Source organism: Oryzias latipes, chromosome 15, assembly GCF_053564925.1.
Source record: "Oryzias latipes strain Hd-rR chromosome 15, Olatipes_Hd-rR_3.1".
Classification (NCBI taxonomy): domain Eukaryota; kingdom Metazoa; phylum Chordata; class Actinopteri; order Beloniformes; family Adrianichthyidae; genus Oryzias; species Oryzias latipes.
The window spans coordinates 3,414,488-3,429,008 of record NC_136251.1 but is presented as its reverse complement, the minus strand read 5'-3'; the positions used below and the strand labels follow the sequence as shown (position 1 = coordinate 3,429,008).

The window sequence follows — 14,521 nt, the reverse complement described above, 5'->3', positions numbered from 1 at the left end:
TTAGCAGCAAAGTCTGAAGCCCCTTCCTGTGGTCTGACACACAACACACACACAACAACATGAGGATGACAGTTTCCTCCGGGTTTGGTTTGCTCCTCATCAAAGCAGGTCTGTAGGGTAATCCAGGAGACTTGAGTTGTCATAGAAGAAAATTCTCAGGTTTGATCGCAGCACCCACAAAGTTCTGGAGTGTGATGTGCACGTCTAAATACTGAAGGAGGACGGAGACAGAGAGCTCGGGCAGACCGCGTCACAGCTGACTTATGAGAAAAACAGGAGCCCACCCAAAGGGAATCAGTCAGGACGTAACGGCACTCAAAACAACCACGGTTGTGCTACGATGGCATTTTCTTTACAGCACATGCTGCCAACACACCTGTCGTCTGGAGTCACTAAACTTCTATAAGTCAAAAGTCACGAAGCCAAACGCTTTTTCAGATTTCAGGTCAGCTCAGATAACCACAACTTTCCTACAACACCCGAGGAAACCTTTTTTTTTAAACAGGTTCCTGGGTCTGGTTCTGGAGACCTTTCCTCAAAACTAGTTGCGTTCCCTAAATCCTGAATCCTGTCAGTTTTGATTTCTATTCGAGATAAACAAAGTGCCGTGGCTTTTTAATTGACAGCTGATCTATACCGTCAGAATGGGCGTGTCCCATAACTGTCAGACATGCTTTCGTTTTGCCGTCGTTTGTAAAGTCCGGGGTTTGGTGGCATCAAGGCCAGCCAAGATATCAACCACTTTGGAGGAGAAAACAACAATACCCACGGCCCAGCACCGCCCTCCCCTGCTTGTTAGGTTTCCAGGTACTGACTTTAGACGCCACCACCAGCAACTACGAGTCTCAAATGTACTGCATATACGGTGAGAAGGCCTTCTGGTCACCCCCCCCCCCCCCAACAGTCGCACAAATCTGTGGCTGGTGATGACAATACTGAACCTTTTTCCCTGCTAGAAAACACCGGCAGCTGCCTCTGTGTATCCCTGTCAGGCTCAGCTGCATCGTTAACAAAAATCTGTGTGAGATTCATTTAAAATGAGACAGAATGGAAGGCTTTGCCTGCTTTCATTCCATAGCACACTTGCAGACCAATTCATAATGTAGAGAAGTAGGAACAGTGAGAGAAGTGGGCTGTGACGGATTTCCCATTAAAAGCCTGCTCTACTTTCTCCGCTTTGAAGAGGAGCTCTGACGCCATCATCTCTGGAGGCATCTGCATTAAAAATATCTGATGTTTTTCCTGTCATATGTCACAGTCGGAAGGTCCAACTCTGTAACCGATATAAAAGATAGTGAGGCTACAAGCTTTCAATCATGGCGCTCAGACTGTTGTCCAGAAGTGACACCAGGATGTACAGCCTGCCTCTCTCTGAAAGCCTTCATCCTTCAAATCCAACTCTGATCATCTTTTGATCTATTGTAAAGCGTTCCCAGTGGTTGTTTCATTCTGATGATGCCGTTTTAGTCAAAATGTTAAAAATCTGTCTTATTTTCTAGGACATAGTTTCTGTAGAGCAGTAGGAGTCCATTGGAAATTCTCCTCTGAGTTGTGGGCAGGAATGTTTGCACGGAGTAGTCCTGCCTCTCTTCCCATCATCCATCTGTTTTTCCTGGTATATTACAGCCCCTCCCCCACCACCTAACATATCAATATCACAATATCAGATCTATCCAGTCATTCAGTTTAGATCCAGATTCCAGCTCAGATGAGGAAAACAAAGACGTTAATGGATCCATTTGTCTGACAGCGGATGCATCAGAATGGAGCAGAGCAGGAAGCTTGTGACTCGTCCAGTGTATTTTCTATGTCATAAATACGATTTTTTTTCCAACAGCATTTTTTCATCTGCTCCTGATTCACAACAATTTACATAAAGACATGATCACAAATGCAACTTTTAGCTTAATTTTCTTTATCTGTGTCCTCCATCATGAGAAAAATGCTAAAAGATCAAGTTCAAAACAGCAAAAACTCTATTTTCATCAGTGAGTCTTTGACTGATTTAATGTCATTGAAGTGTTTGTGGGTTTCTCAGAAAAGGCAGTGACAGAAACAATCAAAGCAGTGAAGACGGCCCTCATGGGGCCAAACATGTGTCAGGTCTGAGGTGACACGACCCACATTTGAATCCAGGATTAGAAACGGCCCAGTTCCAGATGAAATCAGCACAGCTGAACCACATTTCCATCAGGCAGCACCTGAAGAGACATTTTCCGCTTTTCTCAGTGATCTAGAGTACAATGTTTTTGAGTGACAGGAAGAAACAGGAAATGGTTAGAAGTAGGTGGAGACAGAGAGCAGTACGCTCTGCATTTCCTTCAGGTGGCGGGGCATGTACTTCCTGTTCAGGGTTTGAACTCTTGCGCTGATACTAGCGCGGCGGCTTTTCCCGGTCTCGGTGACCGATGGCCCCTGCGCCATCACTCTCTTAGATGTTTGTTCCTCTTTTTGTCCCAGCTCTGCACCGCAGGTTTTTTCGGGTGTCATTATCTCACGGCGCTGTCCTGCGTGCGGCATCCTGTTTGTGCCGAGCAGCACAACCTCCTGCCAAAGACATTTCACAGGCTATCACGTTTGCAGCCAGATATCTCTGTAATTGGGCTCTTCCTGCTGCTGGAGTGAGGCAATAAGAAAGGAAAGAAGTTAAATAAAGACAGGAAGATAGCAAGTAGTGCGAGGAGGAGGGGCCAGTTCTTATCAATCAAATGTCCCTAAGAGGCCCTACCCGTCAGTGTGTCTGAAGCCCAGCAGCTCAGGGATCTTTTCAGACAAAAATAGGTTAAAACATCTTCTAGAAAGTCCAAAATGGGACAAACCAAGTTATCGAAGCTGAGAATATACCCCCCTCCCAAGAGGTTTGTTCATGTGAGCGCTCCCCCCAGAAGTGACCTAAACCGGCTGCCAGGAAAGCAGACTTTCCAAGAGAAGGGGCCCAGAGTCCAGCACCAGTGAGAAACGTTCAGGGGCATGGTGAAACCCCCCCCCCCTCCCCCAACACGATAACCCACCATTCCCATACATCAGAACACCCCCACTGACGGAGGATGGGATCTGCACCCCCACCACTCTTCCTGAATTCCTTTCACAACATCTCCGGAGCTTTCTTTAGGAGTGACCTCACGCCTGTCGGGTGTCAGAGTCGGGGTGGGGGCCTCTCATGACGTGGAAATGCCGTCACGTGACCAGCCGTCACTGCGCAGGCCCGGGTCCCACCCAAAGGCCTTTTACAGCCGGTGAGGCTGCACTCTGAACACTGCTGTCGTCATGGTAACGCAGAAAGCAGGAAATTATCTTTACAGAGTTTGGGTTCAAGCCTCAGACCTGATCCAGTCCAGTGGACTGAGATGAAGCCGTTGTTTGTTTCCTATGATCTGCTGGAGTTTCTGAGAAACAAAGATCCACTCCGTCTCTGTAAAACCTTCATTCTCACCATGAAACCCTCTTAAATGGAACTGCTTTATAATCTCAATGAAAAGAGTTTCAGAATAAAAGTGTCCAAAAAAGAAAAACAACAGAAAGGGAGAGAAAAGGTTTATGAATAAATTCAAAGTTCATTTTTCAGTTTTTTCTGGATTCTTCCTTTTTGTTTGTTATTGTCTGAATGTCTCTTCTTTGTCCGGTTCTTTGAAGGCCTTCAAAGCATCCACCTCCTCCCTGCTGGTTCCTCATCTTCTGGATCTGTTGGATTTTCCTCCGCTGACTTTAAACCGACTGGATCCTCAGATCCTGCTAGAACCTGGATCCTGGTTGATCCTCCTGTACAATCCACAATCAGTTCCCGCCATCCTGGGTGTGGTTCAGTAAACCCCTTCTGGACCTGAACATCTGAGGCAGGTTCTGCTTTAGATCCAACACTAACCTGGAGGAATAAAGAGGAGGGGCCGCTGATCCACAGCCACAGCTCCCCCCATCAGTGCTGTTTGGGGGGGGCTTCATGTCAGTCACCAGAATCCCTGAATGTTCTCATGAGATGAAGGCCTTTAGCACAGAGTGACGTCTGAGTTAAGACTGTTTTCCTCTGTAGGTCAGAGTTTTGAACCGCCATCCCTCAGTTCACAAAGGGCTAACCGCAGAGCAACACGTGAACAGGTTCTGAACGTGTGGCGCTGCTCGGCTGGTCAGGTCCATTCTGACCCCATGGCGCCTGATTGCAGTTCTAAGCAGGAAAGATCTGCTTCAAACTAGAACTGTCCCCAGACCAGACGTCCATGACCTCCAGCTCAAAGAGTTACTGTAGCAGGACCAGGAGGTTTACCGTCTCCGTCATGTTGCTTATTCTCCGGATTCTTATCAGAGCCGCCGTCCCCCGCCCCCCAGCGCCTGATCACTTTCTCAACGCCTCAGCATCCCCTTCATGTCCGGTTAGCCTCTTCAGCAGGCGGCACACAGGATGGGTGCCGCAAGGTAAACAGGTGCAGAGTCAAACGCCGCTGGCGGACACGCTCCAACGCCTCACTGAAGGCCCCGTCTATTAAGATAAGAGAGAGAAGGAAGAAGAGCAAAAACACTCCTTCCACACGAGGAGCAAATGTTTGAGCTTCAAACCCGACTGTTCCAGAACCGCAGATCCAGAACTTATCCAAGCAGCAATCAGACTGTTTGGTTCATTCTGCAGGAATCTGAATGAAACTGATCAAACGGTGTCATAAAGGGCCACGGTGATGCGAGCAGAGTCTCTCTGTGTGGGGATCTGAGCAAACACGCAAAGAAAAACAGTCCAACGCCTGAAAAACGGACCACAGTACGCCCTCACAGCCTGCAAACAACTGCAGCTTCCGGCTCGACCACGGCTAATGGGGACGGCTCCTTCAGGAGCCACACTGTGTTTGGAGGTCTACTCACTGAAGGACTAAAGCCTCCTGACGGGCTGCTGGACAGATGGACGGCAGAAAGTCTTTGCTTGCCTCAGGTAATAAAGTCCACAGAGAGCAAACATCTCACTGCTGCTGAGCAGCAGCCCAGGACGCCGAGAGCAGACGGACATCCACCGCATCCAGGATGTGGGAATGGCAGACAGAATCCACTCCTGCTCTGCTCTGTCTCTGGTTAGGGCATGTGATGCCACATCAACAACCGTCAGCCTCCAGGGGGCGCTGCACTCAGAATGTTTGACTCACACACAGGCAAAGATTCATCTAAAACCTTCGATTTCTTTTTCCAAGAAACTGTATTTCAAACCCCTAAAGCCATCTGGGTGGAGGACTGGTCTACTCCACCCAGATGCACCCCCCCCCCCCCCCCCCCCCCCCCTAGAAGCCGGAGGGGGGTGTCTGCATTGTTCAAGCTGTTCACAGTGGAAACTAAACAGTCGGTTCCGGAAGTGATAACCTTCTGCCGAGGCCGGGGGGGGGGGGCACACTGATAAGGCAACAAGCACACAAACAACCACACTGGAAAAGTGTATGGACACAGCCCCCATCCACTGAAAGCTCAGGGGAAGGGAGGGGTCCAGGAATGGAGCTTCAGCTGCACATTACATCCCCTTTGAGTATTTCCCTGCAGTTCAGGCCTTTTCTCACATTGATGTTACAGCAGTGAAGCTTCAGAAACCTCCATGTGAGGAAACTCATCGTTCTCGGCCTGGAAGCAAATGCAGCCACACAGTCCAAGCTGTTTGAGCAGCAAACAGGGAAAAAGCCCCAAAAGTTCCTGCTCCTCCATCCTGGAGGTCTGTGAGGACGCTCTGCACTTCCTGCTTCAGACCCTGATCTGATGAAGATGAGCTGCAATTTTCCTCAGAAGTGGGAGGACTAATGATGCAGCTGTTAAAGCCAGCACCAGGCCCCCCCTCGCCGTGATGACTACCCTCTGCTGGAGCAAACAACAGCATGTGTGAGAGTGCTAAGTGCTGTGTGAGTCCTTCACGCATCGATTTGAGCGGCTCAAACGGGAAAGCCAAACACCGAAGTCCTGAAGACCGGAGACTCCTGCTGCAAAAGCCAAACCGCAGCAGCGATCAGCAGGGCAGGAGAACAGCCTGCAGGAGGCCACACATGGTTGATGACCTTTGCAGAAGAGCCACAGCCAAAAGCAACAGCAGAACAGAACCAGAACCAGCAGGTCAAAGGAGCAGATCAGCAGGTCTGCAAGGACTTTTGTTGGCTTGTTTAGATTTTAGGTCTTCAAAGGCAGAGAGCTGGATGCTGATGTCAGTTCTGTCCTCCCAGCTCCAGGGGGGGCGGGGTCAGAAGGTGGGGAAGGAAAAGTCATGCATTTTGAACTGAAAGAGCATTTGATGGAGACAGTGAGAAGCTAAAACACTTCCACTACACAAAAAACACTCAACCCCCAGGAGGTGATAGGGTTAAAACCCCACAATGCTTTGAACATACAACACGTGCAGTACCAGGAGGATCTCCGTCCACTGCGTCTGAGCGAAGGCGTGCGTGGAAACGGCGTGAAGCTTTACGACCGCACAGCTGGTTTTTGGTTGTGTTTGCCGTCACAGCGGCTGACATTTCTAAAGTCGTTAGTTCAGTTAGTTGAATAAAAACCAATCAAGGTCAGATTAAACCCAGACTACCTTTCTGTTCTGACAAATGTCAACATGAATGTGAACAAGTTTAAAATGTCTTCTACAGCTGAGCACCACTCCATTTACTGAGGGGGAAAAATGAAGATTATTATATTATATTACTAAAATGAGCAAACTAATGAAAAATTAAAAACATTGAATGTTTCATGCAATAACAGCCCCATCACAGAATGAACTTCCATCCGTTCCTCTGGCCCTGTGTCATAATGGAACAGAAGATGAATAAAACAAAAGCATGAACTTCTTTTTCATGTTAATGGCTGTGAAGATCTTAGAAATATTGATGGTATTTTGTTCTGATGTGTCCAATCCTGTTGCTGTAGGTCTGACAAACCACAAATGCAGTACTTATGGTTTCAAACAGAGATGCAGTATTATTTCAACTTTGACCTATTTTCTTTGTGCAATATTGTTATGAAAGCCCTTTTCTGAGTTAATGCCCAAATATGTTTAAAAAAGGGATTTGCTGCTGTTTGAGAATGAAATAGCAGATCTATTGGAAATGTTTCTGTATTTCTTTGCATTCTAGTTGGTGATGGTACAGTTGTTAAGGAGAACATTTGGGAATGGCCCTTTGTGTCTTCAACGTCGCTGACTCCTGATCTAAACTAAAAACGAACATAAACGGTGGACCAGGACAAAACTGAAAATCTACTCAACTAGAATAGAAAAATAGAAATGTTGCGTCTGTTTTCATTTCAAATTCAAAAAACACAATGATCTCCACTAATATCCCAACCACCAGGTCCTGACGCTGCATTCCTTCCACAGCCCACAAATCCGGAAGGTTTGATGAAGTTAGCATAAAAATGTGACCCTTCCAGTCCCATCAACAGAACTGGGCGGAGCCTTTCCCCTCCACCTTATTGAATCAGAGACGGCAGGACGAAAGCAACAGAAGTGGTCCGCTCAGGGGCCACATGCTGGACCGTCCACGCAGGCCGCTCCTCTGAAGCAGCTGCTGAAAGCAGCAACGTTTGCTGGAAAGTGGCGTCGACCCCCGTGAGCGTGGAGAAGTGGGCCGTGCCGTTTCCTGACGCCGTGTGTGCGCGTGCACGTGGCTGCAGCAGCGCACAGCATGCGGGCACCACCACAACAAACACGGCGGGAGTGCATGGAGCGGAGAGGCGGCCTGCTGTTGCTAAGCAAAGATCTTTAAAATAAACACTTTCTGTTTACGAAACTCAAGTGAGCCAAATTCCTTTAATAAACAAAGCAGAGTAGAGCTGCGCTTGAACCCTGATCACACGTCCAGGTGCAGACGCTTCACAGTTTCAAACTAAAGATCAGAAAGACAGTCGGACAGCTGGGAGCTCTGAGGCGTCAGAAGAACCTGGTCACGTTCTCCTGTAGCACATAGGAGAGCTTTACAGCCCAGCGCCGACCGTCCGCTGATCCACAGCTGACAAATGCTCTGCTCCTCTCAGCATCGCCTGGTAACGGTGCAATGTAGGTACCAGAAGGCGCGGCGGCTGCTGCAAGTGCTCATGGGCCGGGTGCAGAGACAACAGCGTCGAGCCAGAAGCTACAGCTGATGAAGAGGAGCCTGAGACCGAGATGAAGAGAGCTAAACCCAGCAGAGGTTTACCTTCAGACTCCTCCTCCTCCTGAGCCGTGCATCCACCGGGAAACCCACCCTCTCCCTCTATTCAACCCAGACCATGAAGCACAGCAAAGAGGTCAGATGGTCAAACATCAGCCTCTATTTATTCTGCACCAATAGATTCCAATCATTTAACACCTGCAGCAAAGTTCAGAATCTCTGGTTGATGGTTCCTTGATGTGGAGCCACACCTGATCTGACCCACCAGTCTCCTCACGTGTTCTATGACCTACAGCTCCACAACAGTGACACTGGTTGGTTCATAACAGAAGTGTTGCATGACGCGGTGCTGTGGTGGAGGCGCAGCAGCAGCTCCGTCAGCTGCTGCAGCTCCGTCAGCTGCTGCAGCTCCGTCAGCTGCTGCAGCTCCGTCAGCTGCTGCAGCTCCGTCAGCTGCTGCAGCTCCGTCAGCTGCTGCAGCTCCGTCAGCTGCTGCAGCTCCGTCAGCTGCTGCAGCTCCGTCAGCTGCTGCAGCTCCGTCAGCTGCTGCAGCTCCGTCAGCTGCTGCAGCTCCGTCAGCTGCTGCAGCTCCGTCAGCTGCTGCAGCTCCGTCAGCTGCTGCAGCTCCGTCAGCTGCTGCTGTGGTTTAGGAGACGCATTTCCAACGAGAGTAGAGGAATCCTGGGAGACGGAGCTTAGCTTGTATCTGAACTCCCGCCGGGCCCAGTGGGTGGGGGCGCTGCTGGTTGGAGAGTTTCACTATAGTCCTTGGCTTCGGCAGTGGGATACGGGGGAGCCGTCCCCTCCCTGGCTTTCCCAACTAGGATAATTATGGCTCTTGGAGCTAACCCAAACTTCCACACACTCCCACCCTTATCCCAGTTCCTTATCTGAGCCCAGCGGGCCGGGCTGCTCATTGTCCTGCACACACAAACACATGTAACCTCCTGACTGGGTTCAATGAATGCGCGGGGGGGGGGGCTCGGGGAAACGCCTGCAGAGTCGTGGATCACTGAAACTTCATGTCTTCTGAGCCCACGTGTGAGCAGGTAGAAGCCCACTCCACCCCCCCATCTGGTTCAGGGGGGAGGGGGGGGGGGCTGTTTGTCTGCCTGAGAGCTGCCAGCTGAGTACAGACCGTCCTCCACATCTGCAACATGATCGCCCGTCCGCCTCTGCAGGTTCGGGCTTGAAAGGCCTCCTAATGAGGGCAGGGTGTCCCCGTTCCGCAGCAGGAAGATGGAGCGCCATGCGTCACCCAGCGACGCACATCAGCTGACAGGCCTCAGTTTCCCCCCAAATCCTAACATCCCACTGCTTCCATGGAGGGAAAGCTGCAGCTTCCAGTGTCAGTGATGCATCACATGTGCAGCTTCAGTCAGAGCGTCGTTCACTGAAGGAAACTTTCACCAAAGAGAACTATTGCCTGATGACGCTCATTAACCAGGACATAAGAGCATGAAGTCACGCAATACCTTTGGAATTCTTCCATTTCTAAACCTGCTTGTTCCTGTTCCGGGTCACAGGGATGCTGGAACGGAGCCAGCACCGCCGACGGATGGCGGGCCTCATCCAATTCTTCATCCAGTCCTGGGCACTGAAATGCTCTGAAATGCTCTGAAATGCTCTTACGTTCCACATATTCTGCTGTTGGTCCTAATGAACCCACAGGGATGGGAAAGGGTTTCACATGCAGCCATGGAGTGACATGACCACACCCAGCCACAGGCTGCCCGCGTCTTTCCATTCCGTCTGCGCTCTGCGCTCACTGGGTTCAGCAGATGACCGGCTCTCCTGATTTGGATCAGCCCTCAGCCAGAACCACTGAAACCATCCCACTGAGGAATCTACGCCTACAGGCAGAAGTGCAGCACCTGCAGCGTGGATGACGGTGAGAAACAAAGCAGGCGGTTTACCGCAGCAAGGCAGAGAGCGGCAGCAGCTGGACCACAGTTCTGCTGGGTGCCGTGGACACACCCTCCCCACTTTGGCTTTCCACCCTGGGCGACAGAGTGGGAGGTTCTGTGCAGGAAAAGCTGCAGATGTCTGCTGCAGGAATCCCTTCTCAGCTCCAGACGCAGCTTTCATGCAAAAACGCATCACACAAGCAAAGTGTAACGTTTACTGCTGTTGGTCTGAACCAAACAACATTTGAATTCTGCGGAACATTCAAGTATGAATATTATATTGGATTCTCAGTTTGTGGCGTTTTCTCTCCAGAGACAAACCTCAGCATCACTGCTGTGGAGGTTTTTCCAGTTCAGCTCTGAAGAAAAGCATGTTTTTGGGGTTTTGGACATTAGTGTGGCATTTGTCTTATGAACGAGAACAAATGTCATTAAAAAAAAACCAATTCCTTTCTGAGTATTTTTCCTTTTAAATCGCTGGGAATCCCTAAACGTAACCCTTCCTCTGGGTCCGTGCAGCCAAAGAAAATGTTCAGCACTGGCCGCACATATTTGGAGAATATTAACTTTCTTTCTGGTATTCGTTTAATTTGCTGAGAGTGAATTCAACAATCTGCATGTGTTAGCATCACATCAGTTCTGAGCCACAGCAGTGCTGCTCCAATGTAGCCTCAGTTCTAATGTCCTCAAAGTTCTTTTCGTGTGTTATTTTGGATCTGGAACACATATGTTTTTGTTCAAAAATAATAAGTCACTTTTCACAGTTTCTTTATCGCTAAAGAGAAACTTTAGAGAATCGAGACTGTCAGTCTTTGTTGTGTCCCCCCCCCCCTTATGTCAAGCTCTTCACTCTCACTCATGCAAGACGCAGTTGTCATCATCAGAAGGAGGGGGGGGGGGGGGGGTCAAGGGCGGGTCTACTCAGCTCAGCACTAACAGCCACGCCAATGTAGAAACAGAGTTTTCAGATGAAAATGAATGTAACTTTTTAAAGCATTAAGGTTCTGGGATTTTGGTTAAAAACTTCCTAATCCTAACTAAACCCCCCCCCTGGGAACGTTTTATTATCATAGAGGGACTTTAACCTTCCTGTCAGATGAACAAGGGCTGAAACGGCATCCTCTGATGCTCGTCCTGAAGCGTTCGAGCCCCTCAGAAGGACCAGCTTCAGGATTTCCTGAACCTGTTTAGCATTCACATCTGCATTTCCCTCCAAAAACACACAGCTGGATGAAGAGCAGTCCAGTCTGGAAATCTGCTTGCTGCTGCCAGCATTCACATGGGGGGGGGGGCTCCAACCACTCGGATAAAGGAACAGAGGTTCTGATCCGTGCTGGGGAGAACACAGGTTGACCCAGACGTTCTGAACTAAATGAAGCCTTCACCACACAAATGACCTTTATTCTGAAACTCTTGGGTTTGTCTATTCACGCTAGATCTCAGCTGTAACATTTCAAAACAAAAGCGTGAGCATCACAGCGCTGTTCTCTGGCAATACCCAAGTCCAAACAGGACAACACAGCACGGACCTGACACACAGCAACAGGGGCTCGCCATCGGCGCCGCATCTTCCTCCACAAATACGCAACAATCTCTGATGGATGAAGAGGAGCAGAGAAAATCAGCCCAACAGAAAACCACCGTGAAAATCAACAAGACCGTCTGACGGCTTCAGCAGATCACACGGCATGACAGGAAGCAGCAGGAGAGGTTCTGGTGTTCAGCGCCACACGGCTGACGGCGGGCGGCGAGTCCAACTTCTGCCTGTTGTCTGCAGTTCCACTGATGGAAAAGCTGAGGTCCAGAATTCACCTTTCACACGTAGAAACAACCTTCCCAAAAGTGACATTTTCACACAGGTATAATAGGTCATGCACAGGTTTTCTCTCATTCCTCATCAGAACGCAACAGAAATACAACAGCAATTTTGAAAGAGACGATAAGTTCTAATGATTCAATAAAGAGTCTAAACATTTGCAGCAGAAGATATTTTTGAAGAATGTTTCCAATGGGTTTCTCTCCAAGAACTAGAAAAATGCAGAGTTCCCATGTTGTCCCATTCATGCAGGGTCTGCACCCGTGCATCTCCACGTTTGTTTGGTGGATCCAATATTCTGCTTAAACAGTGAATACAGGAGAAACTTGACTCATAAAGAGCCTAGAAGTCAAGAACAGAAGAAAGTCTGGGCTAAAGAAGGAACATTGGAGCAGCATCACCGATCTGTGGAACTCAGCTCAAAGCTGTAAACCAGCAGAACGTTCTGGAGCAGAACTGAACCAGGAACAGACGCACTGATGGGGTTTTTTTCCTCCCAAGCAGCCGATGAGGAGGGAACACATGTCCTCACTTCTCACCTTCCTGCTACCGCTGACCCCCCAGGGGCAGCAGCACCCTCCTCCCCTCTGAGGTCAGAGCTGGTCTGGAGATGGAACCAACAGCAGGACCAGTGAAAGACCTCATTCAACCTGCAGCCATGGCTGGGGGGAGCAGGGGGGAGAGGGAGCATGCATCTGTGTGTGAGGAATGTCCTCAAGGAAGAAAAACACAAACATGCCCCCCCCTCCCCCCCCGCGCGGAGCTGGTGAGCAGCGTCTATTTTAGGCACTCTCAGCAGGAAGAAGCCCCCTGATGTTTGGGAGGAACCTTCTCACGGTGACAGTAGCTGCCCCCCCGCACCACCCTGACCAGGGGCAGAACCCACACCCCCTGCATCACCCCGCAGACATGAAGGACCTTTGCGATTTCAGGAGGATCTGCGTGACACGCCGCGTGACATGCTGCACAGATCTCCTATCCAGATGTTTGACGTAAACCAGGGGTTTTCCTGGAAGACCTTCCGGGGGGCAGCAGGAAGTTTCGGGCGTCGTCGGGACAACACTGAAGCACGCGGAATAACGACAGGACGCGCGCGCGCTACTATAACGGTTCAGAGGCTGCACGCGGACAGACGCTGGAGTCGTGACCAGCTGAGAGCTCGTTCAGCATCAGGTGAAGACAGGGGGAAGAGGGGGAGAGGGGGGAGCACTCACATCCTCGAACAGAGATCCAACGTTGGCTGTCACCAGCAGGATCCCGTAGCCCTGCGCGGCGGCCGGCTTCCCCGCCATCCCTCTGCCGGGGGGGTCGCGGAGCGAAGTTTGCGTGTGGCGGACGCGGAGGAGCCGCAGAGCGTGCGGGGCGTGCGGAGCCTGCGGGCTGTCTCTGGAGGATGTTTAGCAGGAGGAGGGCAGGCTGCGGCTGGAGGGGCTGCTGCGGCTCAGCTGGAGCATATTCTTCCGCGCGGAGCTTCAGCTGCGGCTTCCCGCGCTCAGAGCCACGGGGGGGGGGGGGCGGTTTAATCCACGGAGAGCCGCTTCATCGCTGCGTGTCCGTGTCTTTTGAGCGCCGTGAAACTCCCCCTCCCGAGGCAGGACGCTTTTCCAGGACCATCGCCTTCGCCGATGACAAGCGATAGGCTGGGGTTCTGCTGCGCTCTGTGACGTCACCGATGGAAACGCGGCTCTTCTTAAAGGACCCGCGCGCCGTGAGCAAAAGCACGCGCGTGTTCGTGTCCCCTCACTGTGGTTCAAAAATAAGACTATGACAATCTTTATTTTTATATACAAACCAAGTTAGGTTGAGCAAGCATTTGAAATGCGCAAGAAAAAAATAAAATAAAATAAAAACAGGTAAGGTAACAATGTAAAATAACGATAGTTTTGACATATTTTGAGACGTTACTGCAGTTTTTTTGCTTTTGTCTGCTATGGAGCATCTGAAGCCTTGACATTTAAAATGAAACTTTACATGCTAGCCTACTGAAGTCAGCAGGAATAAGGATGGATTTGTTTTTTGTTTTTTTCCATCTTTGAGGAATTACTTTTCCATTTTTGTACAGCATCTCCCCCTTGAGCTCCATGAAGAGCCCACAGGTCTCCGTGGAGCTTTTGGAGGACCACTGCTGTAAAACACATGTCAAACCTGCAAAATCCTCCAGCTTTTCACTTCTTTTGGCATCAAAACAAAATTTACTGGTTTCTAAACTGTTGGACGTCTTAAACCACTGAAGGCAACCCGGTAACATACTGAGAGGATAAAGAGCTTCAAAAGCTAAATACTTCACAATTTAGCTCCAACTTATTCAAAGACGAGTATGTTGGCCTTCACACAGATTCTCTTTTTTTGTTGATAATTCTGCTTCATTTTTAGTTTTTTTCTTTTTGCTTGTGTGGACACGCCAGTGTGGCCTCAGCTGCTTGTTTTCACGTCCTGTTTGAGCTTCTCAAGCCCAAACAGTTGCATGCAAACCCAGAGGCACAAAGTTGCATCCCTACGTAAATAAAGACGCTGTCCAAATTGACTCTGTCACTGACGGATTTCCTTCTGACAGGGATGAGAGGGCACAGATGAACCAACAAAGCAGCAAATAAAGCCTGTCAGAGAGTTTGCTCAAAATACATTCAGCGTCATCAGCCCATACTAGAAGAACCACACACAGTATTATTTCAGGTTCAGAAAAACCTCTGGATCGTTTCCCTTGGAAGGATGTGGGA

General features: G+C 49.7%; 1 protein-coding gene across 3 annotated transcripts in view; it reads right to left on the bottom strand.

Annotated features, from left to right (window-relative positions):
• inpp5a (inositol polyphosphate-5-phosphatase A) overlaps positions 1 to 13,486 on the bottom strand; it is a 114,217-nt gene extending 100,731 nt beyond the window's left edge. The window contains exon 1 of one of the 3 annotated variants that reach the window (XM_020709239.3): positions 13,019 to 13,486. In XM_020709239.3, the coding sequence (XP_020564898.2) occupies positions 13,019 to 13,096 (78 nt within the window). In that variant the 5' untranslated portion in view covers positions 13,097 to 13,486. The remainder of the gene's footprint in view (positions 1 to 13,018) is intronic. The other 2 variants (XM_011484012.4, XM_078932408.1) reach the window with 2 other exon arrangements.
• Between the last annotated feature and the right edge of the window lie 1,035 nt (positions 13,487 to 14,521).